Source organism: Geotrypetes seraphini, chromosome 8 (genome assembly GCF_902459505.1).
Source record: "Geotrypetes seraphini chromosome 8, aGeoSer1.1, whole genome shotgun sequence".
Classification (NCBI taxonomy): Eukaryota; Metazoa; Chordata; class Amphibia; order Gymnophiona; family Dermophiidae; genus Geotrypetes; species Geotrypetes seraphini.
The window spans coordinates 4,434,136-4,446,271 of record NC_047091.1 but is presented as its reverse complement, the minus strand read 5'-3'; the positions used below and the strand labels follow the sequence as shown (position 1 = coordinate 4,446,271).

General features: G+C 46.4%; 1 protein-coding gene across 1 annotated transcript in view; it reads left to right on the top strand.

Moving 5' to 3' along the window:
• Window positions 1–11,492, top strand: part of CRYBG2 (crystallin beta-gamma domain containing 2) — a 100,715-nt gene extending 89,223 nt beyond the window's left edge. Inside the window, exons 18-22 of the mRNA XM_033954453.1 lie at window positions 992–1,131; window positions 2,471–2,594; window positions 4,543–4,701; window positions 7,687–7,846; window positions 10,548–11,492. Of these exons, the coding sequence (XP_033810344.1) occupies window positions 992–1,131; window positions 2,471–2,594; window positions 4,543–4,701; window positions 7,687–7,846; window positions 10,548–10,636 (672 nt within the window). The 3' untranslated portion in view covers window positions 10,637–11,492. The remainder of the gene's footprint in view (window positions 1–991; window positions 1,132–2,470; window positions 2,595–4,542; window positions 4,702–7,686; window positions 7,847–10,547) is intronic.
• Window positions 11,493–12,136: the final 644 nt, after the last annotated feature.

Genomic DNA, 12,136 nt, shown 5'->3' with positions numbered 1-12,136 from the left:
ATGGAATTTGCCAACCCGATTCACAAAAAGGGACACCGCATGATTTTCCCTGCGGTCGTACATTCTCTGATTCTGGCATGCAAACGACCTCATTACTATTAAAACAAGATCAATAATATTAAAACCAGCCATCTGATCGATGACCTACCATTGCATGCCAGAATCTGATCGGTAATTCTGACCCAAGAAAACTGACATGTCTAGATCTGTCGGTAACTGTGGTTTTTCATTTTTTTTGTATGTGCACAAAAGTTGAGGTGCCCCCCATGACGGTCTTCCTGACGCCCCCCCTGGAACCAAAATAGAGGTAGGAGGGATGCCCACTCCCTCCTGCTGCCGCAAACCCTCCCTGTGCATCCCAGGATGCACCGTGAATGAGAAGGCCTGCCATTTTGGAGTGGCGGGCCTTCAAGCAGGAGGGACTGGGCATCCCTCCTCCTGTCATCATAATTTAGAGGTACGGGGAGGTTTAGGGGTGGTTCAGGGAGGCCGGGGGGAGGCATCTGGTGGCAGGAGGGAGTGAGCATCCCAATTGCTGATTTTTGTTAAAGTGGGGAAGGGGAGGGGGTGCACGGCGCCATCCTCCCTCGCTACGCCACTGACCACCTTTTCCTAGAGACAGTCACAATTAGACACTAAGGTCCTGATTCTATAAAAGTCGCCTGAAGTTAGGTACCCAGATTGGCGTGCATAGATGCGTTTATAGAATCAGACCCTTAATTGGATGGCATTAGGACCAACCGGGACAATTTTCTAAATTGGTATCTCAATTTAGGGGCTCCACGAAGCTTCATCCCTTAGGATCCTGTTATAAAATTGATCTCCGAATGATCAGTGATGAAGAACTTGTAATGCTTCAAACTGGAATATCATAATGAAGTGTCGCAACGGCAGTGAATTCCTGCTGGCTCTAGTCATTCATTGGTATAACCATACTAATAAGATCAATGTTTTTTCCATCCCTGTGTCTCTACCTCTCCCTCACCTACAGAACTTCTCAGAGCCTTCAATCTCCCTCCATGGCTTAGAGTGCTTCGAAGGCAAGGAGATCGATCTGACGCAAGAGGTGCGGAGTCTGCAGGCTGAGGGTTTCAATAACCATGTGCTGTCCTTGCGGGTGAAAGGCGGAATGTGAGTACCTAGATGTAGGCTCCTTCGAGTTTCTCTCAGGACAGAACGGGCAATTTCCCCCCTTTGTGCCTTGGACTGTGAACATTTGTGCTGTTTGTTTTCCAGCTATAATGGGAGAGTGTGGCACCCACGCTGCTCCTTGTGACCCTGGGCAAGTCACTTAATCCCCCCCATTGTCCCAGGTTCATTAGATAGATTGTGAGCCCACAAGAACAGACAGAGAGAAATGCTTGAGTACCTGAATAAATTCATGTAAACTCCCCTGGGAGAACAGAATAGAAAATTTAAGAAATAAATAAAGTGAAGAGTTTCAGCCTGTGACAACCAGAGCTGGTATTGTGACATCATAATGCCTCATTCCACCAATAAGAGCCACCCTCATTAGTGATGTCACAATGGCTTGATTGACCTATACTTAGCTCACTTTTACTACATTTTGATTTCTAGAGTGGTGGGTTGTGGGGGTTGTGGGGTTTGAACCCCCTGAGGTTGTGGGTTCAAACCCACCCTGCTCCTTGTGACCCTGGGCAAGTCACTTAATCCCCCCATTGCCCCAGGTACATTAGATAGATTGTGAGAGGGAAAACTGCTCGAGTACCTGAATAAATTCATGTGAACCATTCTGAGCTCCCCTGGGAGAACAATACAAAAAATTGAATAAATAAATAATAGAGACTAAGGCCCGCTAACCGATTAGCACACCTTAGTGAAAGAGGGGGTAAGTTGTCTCCTCAGTGAAAACCAGGCCATATTCCCTTCATATAGACCAGCTACACCTCCTTCAGGACAAAACCAGACTACGTCAACTTCCCAGGTGATACACAGCACTGGTGTTGTAGGCTGGCTGACATGCCATTTGGAACTAGCTCTTCCTCCGACCTCACTTCCTAGACGCGGGGCCAAGAAGTGACGGCGGAAGAAGAGTCGACGCTGGCATGACAGCTGGTTGGGGGGGGTTTGCTGCTCGCGCCAGGAATGATAAAGAGGGACGGGGGAAGGTTAGCGGCGTGCATGCTCGGCAGTGGGAGGGGGGCAGAGAGGAGGACAGGTGCTTGCACCCTCACCAAGGGGCAGACTGCCCCTCCCCCCCTTCCTACGCCACTGATACAATTCAATCTCAACCCCCCACCCCCCCACTTGAATTTGCAGCGTAACAGTCACAAGCTCACTGACTGTCATCATCACTTGTCTCAGAGAGACAGCGTTTCAGAGAGACTGGTAATAAAATGGAGTTCTAGGTATGGACAGGGATGCAAATTAATTTTTAAAACGCATCTCTCTCTTTTTTTCCCTCTGTACCCTGCTTCCCGCTTGTCCTCCTTTCTTTTCCTGGTGCCAGATGGGTGCTGTACGAGCACAGCGACTTCAGGGGCCGCCAGTGGCTGCTGGAGCGCACAGAGATCACCAGTTGGCTGAAATACAGCAGACATCAGCGAATCGGATCGCTCCGTCCCATCAGACAGGTGGGCAAAAAGGCGGCTGCTCTCTGCGGGGCTTCAATTCCATCTAAGGAAGTGGGTTCATGTACAGGGCAGCCTGGTCCCTTCCCCATTTTCAGCGCGTTCTCTCACCCTTTGCTGGCAGCCTTGGCACAGTGGCTCTGCACTATATACCCATCTGTTCCCCTTTCTCCTCTGTAATTTAAAGCATTGAATTGTAGTTCTGTCCCTTTTTGCCTTGTGTAAGTCTGTTGGTCTAACCCCATCATTTTAAATTTTGAATGGTATGCTTTTATTTTTTTATTAATGTTGTATTTCGCTCAGTAAATCTAAATAAGCGAGTTATCAAATTAAAATAAAACTTGAAACTTGAGAACTCCAATTTGCAAGGATTCGGCAGGATGTAAGATTGCGCGTAACTTAACATAACATCCCGTATGTAGGGGGCTGGGAGGGGAGTGAAATGAATTTATAGTCACGGAGCACTTTACAACACACACAGCAAAGAAATTAGAAAAATAGAAAAAATAATACTTATCGATCGGGCCGACTGGCAGAAACAAGATCCAATTGACTACTCACACAAAAAAAGATGAGTGACTATTCTTTCGAAATTGTATCAGTGTTTTGGATATGCTATTAATGTATTAAATATATAGTAAATGATATTCTGTTTGGGACCTTGAAGAAAAGTGTGATGATGGTCCCAACTAGTTTCCCTAACGGCTCGTTCCTGTTGGAAATATTCTGACACTATTTATAATTAACTAGAAGTTGATTATTTAATATGCTACTTAGTCTTGAGTGATTTATTTAATTGAGCATATTATTATTATATATTTTAGATCTCCTTAATATTTAGTACTATCTGGGGACAGGTCCTGTGGAAGTTGGGATGAGAGTTGCGCTGTATATGGAGCAGGGATTGGACAGGTCCTCTGGGAGTTGGAGCGAAGGTCACACAATATGTGGGGGAGAGGAAGGGAAGATCCTGTGGGATTTGGTTTGAGGTTTATGCAGAACAGGGATGGGATGGATCTTGTGGGCAATGAGGTGAGATTTACACTAGAGAATGACACGGTGACAAAATTCATCACCGTTCCCGTCCCCGCGGATAACCGCGGGAAATAATCCCATGTCATTTTCTAGTGTCTATTTCAATCTCAATCCTTCTACACCAGCATTCTTCAAAGCAAAGCTTGCGGGTCAGTGGTTGTGCCCAATTATACTCTGATTCTTTCCTCTCTCCTTAAAGAATGACATGAAGATGGTTTCCCGCGGTTATCCGCGGGGACGGGAACGGTGATGAATTTTGTCACCTTGTCATTCTCTAATTTACACTGTATATGGAGCAGATTCTGTGGGGGCTGAGGAGCCACCTTGATGGGGGTGCCGGAACCCCTCCTGCTGTCCACCCCCCCCCCACCTTGATGGGGGTGCCTTCACTCCTCCCAACCCACACTGTACCTCTGGCACGAGCAGCAATTCCAACCTGCTGCTCGCGCCAGCATCAGTTCTCTCTCTGATGTCACTTCCGGGTCCCGTGCCTAGGATGTGACATCAGAGAGAGAGGTGATGCCGATGCGGGCAGCAAGTTGGTGAGGCTGCTCGCGCCGGGAAAGTTAAAGAGGTTCGGGGGAAGGGAAGGGGCGCCACCGCCCTGGTTGCCTCTCACCCTCGCTATGCCACTGAGCTGAGGTAAAAGTCATGTTTTATATGGATAGGGTTACCAGATTTTCCTTCGGGAAAATCCAGACCCATGGCCACGCCCCCCAGGCGGGCCCCCAGCCCCACTCCCCTTAATCCGTTCGTGCGTTGGGATGGCATCCGGGGATGCAACCCAATGACGTGTCCGGGGAAATCTGGTAATCCTATATATGGGGTAGGGATGGGACAGATCCTGCGGGAGCGAGATGCAACCATGTGCGTGAAGAATGGATTTTTACTGTGTTTTTTTCTTTGTGCGTTCCAGAAATGCGTGTACTTCCATATCAGGAATGAGGCTCTGCAGCTGTTCCTGTGTGTCCGAGAGGATGTAGAAGAAATGAAAGCCGGCAGAGTCCTGGTGTCGGAGCCGAGTGACCAGGTTCACTTAGTCTGGTACTACGAGGAGGGGTACATCAAAAACCAGGTTAGGACTTGGCTGTTTCTTCACTGACGTCGCTTGTTCAGCTGTGGTGCTCTGTGAGCTCAGAAGGAATCCTAACCAACCTGCAGGCAGCCAGCTCAAAGGAGAGAAGAGTTTGCAGGAGGGCGGGCAAATGCAGAATTCAAACAGATACATCTTTCTGACCTGCGTTGGGTGGTTTCTGCTGCTGGGCACTTACCTGTTGTTTTGGGGCCGGATATTGAGCCAGTAGCGTTCAGCGTTTTGCCGACCACCACCGGTGTTATACTTGGAAATTCCAATCCGTATCAGAGCTCCGACACTGAATTTCCAGGTCTATGGAGCTGCCTAAGTGCGATACCCAGCACTTCATTGGTTACGCCGAACCACATAAAGACAGGACTGAGTTTTTGTGGCGCTATTTATGTCATTACCTTGGCCGATTAAGTTCTGAACATCGCCCTTAACCGGCCGAGTGCTGACTCTGCTCCCAGAATGCCCCCCAAATATACGGTTTTGAGATAGGCCAACTGGACATTTTCAGTGTGGTTCTCCAGGTAAGTGCCACTGAAAATGAGTGAAATGCCCCGAACAAGCAATGTAACTGGCCAAGAGCCATTTCTGGCTGTTCAAAGCGCTTTGGATATCGACCCCCCCCCCATGTCTTTAGGAGCCAAAGAGCAGTTTTACCATAGAGCAGGGAAATGGGTGTCCACATTCCTTTATAAAGTACTAGCCACACCAGTTACATTTGTGATTAATATTTAGGCACGAGCAGGCCCAGGCCTTCCCAGTAGCAGAACAACAAAATCCACGTAGCACCAAAGGTTCCACAAAGGAAACAGCAAAACAACAAAAAGATTGTGGAACACAAGATCAGGGTCCTTAAATATAAAAAACCATAAAAGTCACAAAAAAATCAAAGACGTTAAGAGACTACAAAAAAAGCAGCACAGCTCAGAAGACTACGTTGATTTTTTGTGACTTTTATGTTTTTGACAGTCAAGAACCCTCTATGACCCCTGAGGAAGACATTTTTATTTTGCCGAAACACAGCCCATGTTGGGACATTATTTGATTTTTATCCTGTGGGTCACTTATGACTGTACTCAGGTGCTGTTTAATATTCTACCTTAGCAGTGGCATAGCGAGGGCGGGAGGCTCTCGGGGCGGTGGTGCCCTCCTCCCCCCTGCCCTCTTCTCTGTCTCCCCGCTCTTTCCGCACCAACTCCCCACCACCACCACACTCGCGTCCTCCCTTCCCTACCTCTTTAAATCGGCACAAGCAGCTTCTCCGGCCTGCTGCGCGCGCTGGCTTTCCTTCTGACATCACTTCCTGGCCCCACGATCCGGAAGTGATTTCAGAGGGAGCCAGGCCAGTGCAAGCAGCAGGCAAAGATTTTAAAGAGGTAGGGGGGTGGGAAAGGGAGGGCGCGAGCGTGGCATAGGGGGATGGAAAGGTGCCATTGCCCCCACCAATTTGGCATCCGGGGCAGTGTACCTTAGATTCCTCAGTTACTATGCTCTCATTCATATAAGGCTGCCTTATGCAGTCCATCTTTTGGCTCCTGCAGCTGCAATGCTTTTCTGTTATAACACTCTATTAGAGAATGACACGGGAATATATTTTTCAACGTCCCCGTGGAACTCATTATCCCATCCTGGCAAGTTCTTTTCCTATCACTGCCCCATTCCTGCAAGCTCTGTCCTCATTTGCACAAGCCTCAAACCCTTTAAAATCCTAAGTAGAAACATTCTAGAGCTCAGATTGTGATGTCATAATGCCTCATTCCACCAATGCCTAAGCTCCGTCTTCATCTGCACAAGCCTCAAACACTTTAAAATCCTAAGTAGCAACATTCTAGAGCTCAGACTGTGATGTCATAATGCCTCATTCCACCAATGCCTAAGTTCCATCCTCATCTGCACAAGCCTCAAACACTTGAAAATCATAAGTAGCAACATTCTAGAGCTCAGCTTGTGATGTCATAATGCCTCATTCCACCAATGCCTAAGCTCCGTCCTCATCTGCACAAGACTCAAACACTTTAAAATCCTAAGTAGCAACATTCTAGAGCTCAGATTGTGATGTCATAATGCCTCATTCCACCAATGCCTAAGCTCCGTCCTCAACTGCACAAGCCTCAAACATTTTAAAATCCTAAGTAGCAACATTCTAGAGCTCAGACTGTGATGTCATAATGCCTCATTCCACCAATGCCTAAGTTCCATCCTCATCTGCACAAGCCTCAAACACTTGAAAATCATAAGTAGCAACATTTCAGAGCTCAGATTGTGATGTCATAATGCCTCATTCCACCAATGCCTAAGTTCCATCCTCATCTGCACAAGCCTCAAACACTTGAAAATCATAAGTAGCAACATTCTAGAGCTCAGCTTGTGATGTCATAATGCCTCATTCCACCAATGCCTAAGCTCCGTCCTCATCTGCACAAGACTCAAACACTTTAAAATCCTAAGTAGCAACATTCTAGAGCTCAGATTGTGATGTCATAATGCCTCATTCCACCAATGCCTAAGCTCCGTCCTCAACTGCACAAGCCTCAAACATTTTAAAATCCTAAGTAGCAACATTCTAGAGCTCAGATTGTGATGTCATAATGCCTCATTCCACCAATGCCTAAGCTCCGTCCTCATCTGTACAAGACTCAAACACTTTAAAATCCTAAGTAGCAACATTCTAGAGCTCAGATTGTGATGTCATAATGCCTCATTCCACCAATGCCTAAGCTCCGTCCTCATCTGCACAAGCCTCAAACGCTTTCAAATCATAAGTGTTCAAGGCTTTTGCGGTTAAGGCAGAGCTTACAGGAATGGGGCAGTGACAGCGAGAAAACTTGTGGGAACGGGATGGGGAAAAATTTGTCCCCGTGCCATTCTCTACACTCTATCTTTGTGTTTCCCCTGAAGATCCTCCTCTTCTTCCTGGCATCATGTCTGTCTGTGTAACTCTCCTAGAGACTGATTCTGAGCTTTCTTTATTTTCAGATTGCCCCAGCCATGAGCCTGCAGGTGATTGGAGCCGCTGATAACGGGGCCAAGGTGGTGCTGTGGTCCCAGAATCGACTCCCACACCAGAACTGGAGAATAGATCCCAATGGACATATCTGCAGTGAGATGTTTGAAAATATGATCTTGGATATCAAAGGTAAGATCGGGGGGAGGGGGGCGGCTAAAGAGTCTGGGGTGTGGTGGAGCCAGGCTGGGTCCAGGAATCTTGTCCATGTGGCTGATGGGAGAGGGAAAGACCTTTAAATTGGGGCATTCTCAAATGTAAAATCACCCGGGATTGGGAGTATTTCCAGCAGGTGCCAATTAAAACGAAAGGTCACGTCAGATATGTGAGAAAAGATAAAAAAGTGGACAAATAAAGGAAAAATAATGAGGTGAGGGAATCACCTGATAAAGACCCCAGAAGATCCTAAACTTGAAGTCAGAGCTTCCCAAACTATAGATTGGACCCCGATATATAATCACTAAGGATTAGATTCAGTAAATGGCTCCTACATTTGGGTGCCCAAAACAAAACAAAACACCATATGGAGCGTCATTCCGAGTTGCACGCCCTTGCTAGAATGGTGTATGGCGCTGAGATCCGTGTCCAAAATTTACACTAACTGAAACCTGGTATAAACTCTGGCATGTAAGTTAGGGTGACGCGTCAAAACCGCGCCAGACAATCGTGCACAGACAAAGTCAGGCCGACAATCGTGTGCAGGACATCAGCGCGCCGGACTTAAACTCAATTTGAAAGTGCTCTGAGGGGGGTTGCAGGGGGAGAAAACCCCCCACATTACAGAGGAAACTGAACTTTTTCCCTAAAAATAGGGAAAAAGCCTGTTTCCTCTATAATGGGGGGTTCCCCCCAACGGCAGCGCCAACACTACTAAGTTCTGTGCGGTGGTTCCCCCCTCCCCCCACAACCCCCCTTGGAGCGCTTTCAACTTGAGTTTAAATCCGGCACGCTGATATCCTGTGTGCGATTGTCTCGCGCAGTTTTAACTATGAACCACAAGTTAGACAAGGATCCCTCAAATTCTAGAATATTACATGCCCCCAACCCACCCATGTCCCTCCATTGGCCACGCCCCCTTGTCATTTGCTTGCAGTGACGTAGTAAGCGGGGGCATCCCTCCTCCCCGACCCTCCCGCGTGCTCCCCTTCCCTTCCCCTATACCTGTAGTGGAAGTTGTTGTCCGTGGCGGTTGGTCTTCACGACCCTGTCGGCTTTCCCACCGACATCACTTCCGGGTGCCGCACATGGGAAATGACGTCAGAGGGAGAGCCGTGAGCAAAAACTTCAACTAGAGGTATGGGGGAAGGTAAGGGGGGGCACCCCAGGCACCTCTCACCCTCGCTACGCCACTGTTTGCTTGCTAAAGATTTGCGTGCGGATCTTTAGCAGGATGCATGTGCAAATCCTAATTAGAGCCAATTAACGGTACTAATTAGTTGTTAGCGCTCAATGATTGCTAGTTATTGGCTCGTTACTCATTTAAAATGGGCATGCAGTTTTGGGTGCCATATAGAGAATCCAGGGGTCACGACCTGGATAGGTTCTCCATAGGTGCATCATTATTCTACACAGTTTTAGCCAACTGCTATCATGAGGTCTCAGCCACAAACAGATTTATAAGCATTGCTTGATGTGGCCTGCCCCCATTTTTGCTGCACATCTATAATAATAAAACCCTAGCCGCGCATGCGCACTTGAAACACCATGCCTCCGCATGCGCAGTAGAGGAAGCTGCCAAGCAGGGAAGCCGCCGAGCACGGAGGAACCGCTGAGCAGGAAGGAACCACCGACCAGGGAAGCATCTCAGCGCAGCGGCGACAGTCCCACCAACCCCCCCCCCCATTCCTTACCCAAAACAACAGTGGCAGCTCTGTAAACAAGGCTGTTCGTGGCAAGCCCTTCAGGGCCTTTAATCTGCCGCATCGCTTTGGACGCGGTGGAAGAAAGGCCCTGTCGGGGCTGGTCGCGAACAGCCTGTTTACAGCGCTGCCACTGCTGTTTTGGGTAAGGAACGGGGGGGGGGGGGGTTGGCGGGTCAAGAATGCTGCCGCTGCTACTGATATTTGGGTGGGGGGAGGAAAGAAAAAGCCTGATTGGGAGTTGGGGCCTGGGTTGGTGAGGAGAAGAGAGACATGGGATAGCCACTGGAAAGTGAAAGCCAGAGCTGGATTGAGGAAAGGGCAAGGGATAGGGATCCCTTAGCTGGCTCAGCTGGAAGGCGGCTTCAGTGAGGGTCTGGGCAGGGAGAGAGACAGAAAAAAAGAAAGACAGACAGACATCTATTCTAGCACCCGTTAATCTAACGGGCTTAAACACTAGTTTAACAATATGATTCTTCCTCTATAATTTAAGCTCTGAAAACACAGGGCAAGGTGCAGGAGATAGAAAATACTGGTCTGTTAGGTAGGGTTACCATTTTTTGTGAAGTAAAATCCCAAACACATGGCCCCGCTCTCTTCTAATTTCAAGGACAAAGAGCATAAAATCAGTTTTACTCATTTGGGGTCTTGCCAGGTGCTTGTGACCTGGATTGGCCACCGTTGGACATTCGGTCTGTCCCAGTGCGGCAATTTTTATATTCTTATGTGAGGCAAGTATGGGACAATCGAGCCATTGTGACATCACTGATGAGTTTGGCTCTTAGGCACTGGTGGAATGAGACATTATGACATCACAATATGAGCTCTAGAATGTGGCAACTATTTGAGTCTCTGCCAGCTACTTGGAAACAGGATCTGGGTTTGATGGACCTTCGGTCTGTCCCAGTGAGTGCTTATGAGTGAGAGAGTAAACAATTACGGACAGAGGAACAATTTGTCTTTCTTTTTCACAGGAGGAGAAAGCTACGACCAGGACCATGTAGTAGTATGGAACAAGGCTGAGGAAAGACCCTCTCAGATTTGGAAGGTAGACGTGCTCTGAAGAGCAGTTGAAGAACAGGAGTTATGTGCAAAACGCACATACCAAAGACAATATCCAGCCAGGCTGGAATTATAGCCTTAAAGGATAACATTCAGTGGAAGAGACCGAGGAGCATTGAAGAACAGGAGTTATGTGCAAAATGCACATACCAAAGACAATATCCAGCCAGGCTGGAATTATAGCCTTAAAGGATAACATTCAGTGGAAGACCTTGGAAAGAAGTCTCCTTGCTTGGACAGCGCTTACCAAAAATACCCCTGTAATTGGCAGTTACTTGACAAGAAATTCCTTTTTTTTTTTTTTGTAATTATAATTTTGAATACATTACAATATCCAATAATTCAAAAGGAAAAAAGGAGAAATCTCACAAAACAATACATAATTGATTCTTACATACATAATTCCTTTTAAGCCCACATTATGGGGATACATGTTACTATTTCTAATCATACAAATTCAAGAAAAGCTAAAGGACAATAATTCTCAGTTTGTCCTAAACGACCTTGAATCATTCCTTACTAATTGGGATACTAATTTCTCCTCTGTTTTCTCAGCAGATGAAACAACTCATTTCTGTTCTCTCGCAACTAAAAATTGTTGTAATTGTATGGGGTCCCAAAAAACATACTCAATATCTTGCAACTTAACCAAACATTTACAAGGAAATTTCAGGTAGAAAGATGCCTCTAGGGCCAAAACTCTAACCTTCAACTTCAGAAACTCTTTCCTTCTTAACTGAGTGGCTCTAGAGACATCCGGAAAAATCCTAACCAGATCCCCACAAAATTTCATTAACCTGTTTTTAAAATAAAGTTTCATTATTAACATCTTATCTATCTCACTCATGCATGTTATCACCAGGGTGGACCGACTCTGGATCACGTCCTGAGTATCTTCCAAAAATTCAGTCAAATTTACTTCAGTAGTGACCAGGTGGTCCACCTCCTGGGCAGATTCTATTTTTTTTTTGAGGAATATAATAATAGTTATTTATTGGAAAATTTTCCGCATTTGCCAATCCCAGTACTTCTTGAAAAAACTTCCTTAATAAAATTTCAGATAATAAATGAGTTACTGGGAAATTGACTAAGCGGAGATTTTTCGCTCTATTCATATTCTCCATAGATTCTATTTTAGAATGTATCACTGTGGAATCTTTAACAGCCGATACCGAGACAGCTTGAAGTGTATTACATTGAGTTTCCATAACATTTAATCGTTTATCCAAAGAATTTAAATTGGAATCCACATTTTCTAATTTATGAGAAACTGACTGAGAAAAGTCCCCCATTTGTTTTATCATTGTCCTGAGAAACCCTTCAACTCTAGAAATTCCTAACCATAAATCCTTTAAGGTAATATCCTGTGTTTCCTCCGTTAGTGGAATTTCCTCCGCTCCTCCTGAAAAAATCAGTGGTTTAGGTATTTCAGTATAAACTAATTTATTTATATGGGTGGAGGATACCACTTGTCCGTCGGCTATCCTAATCCACCATTTTT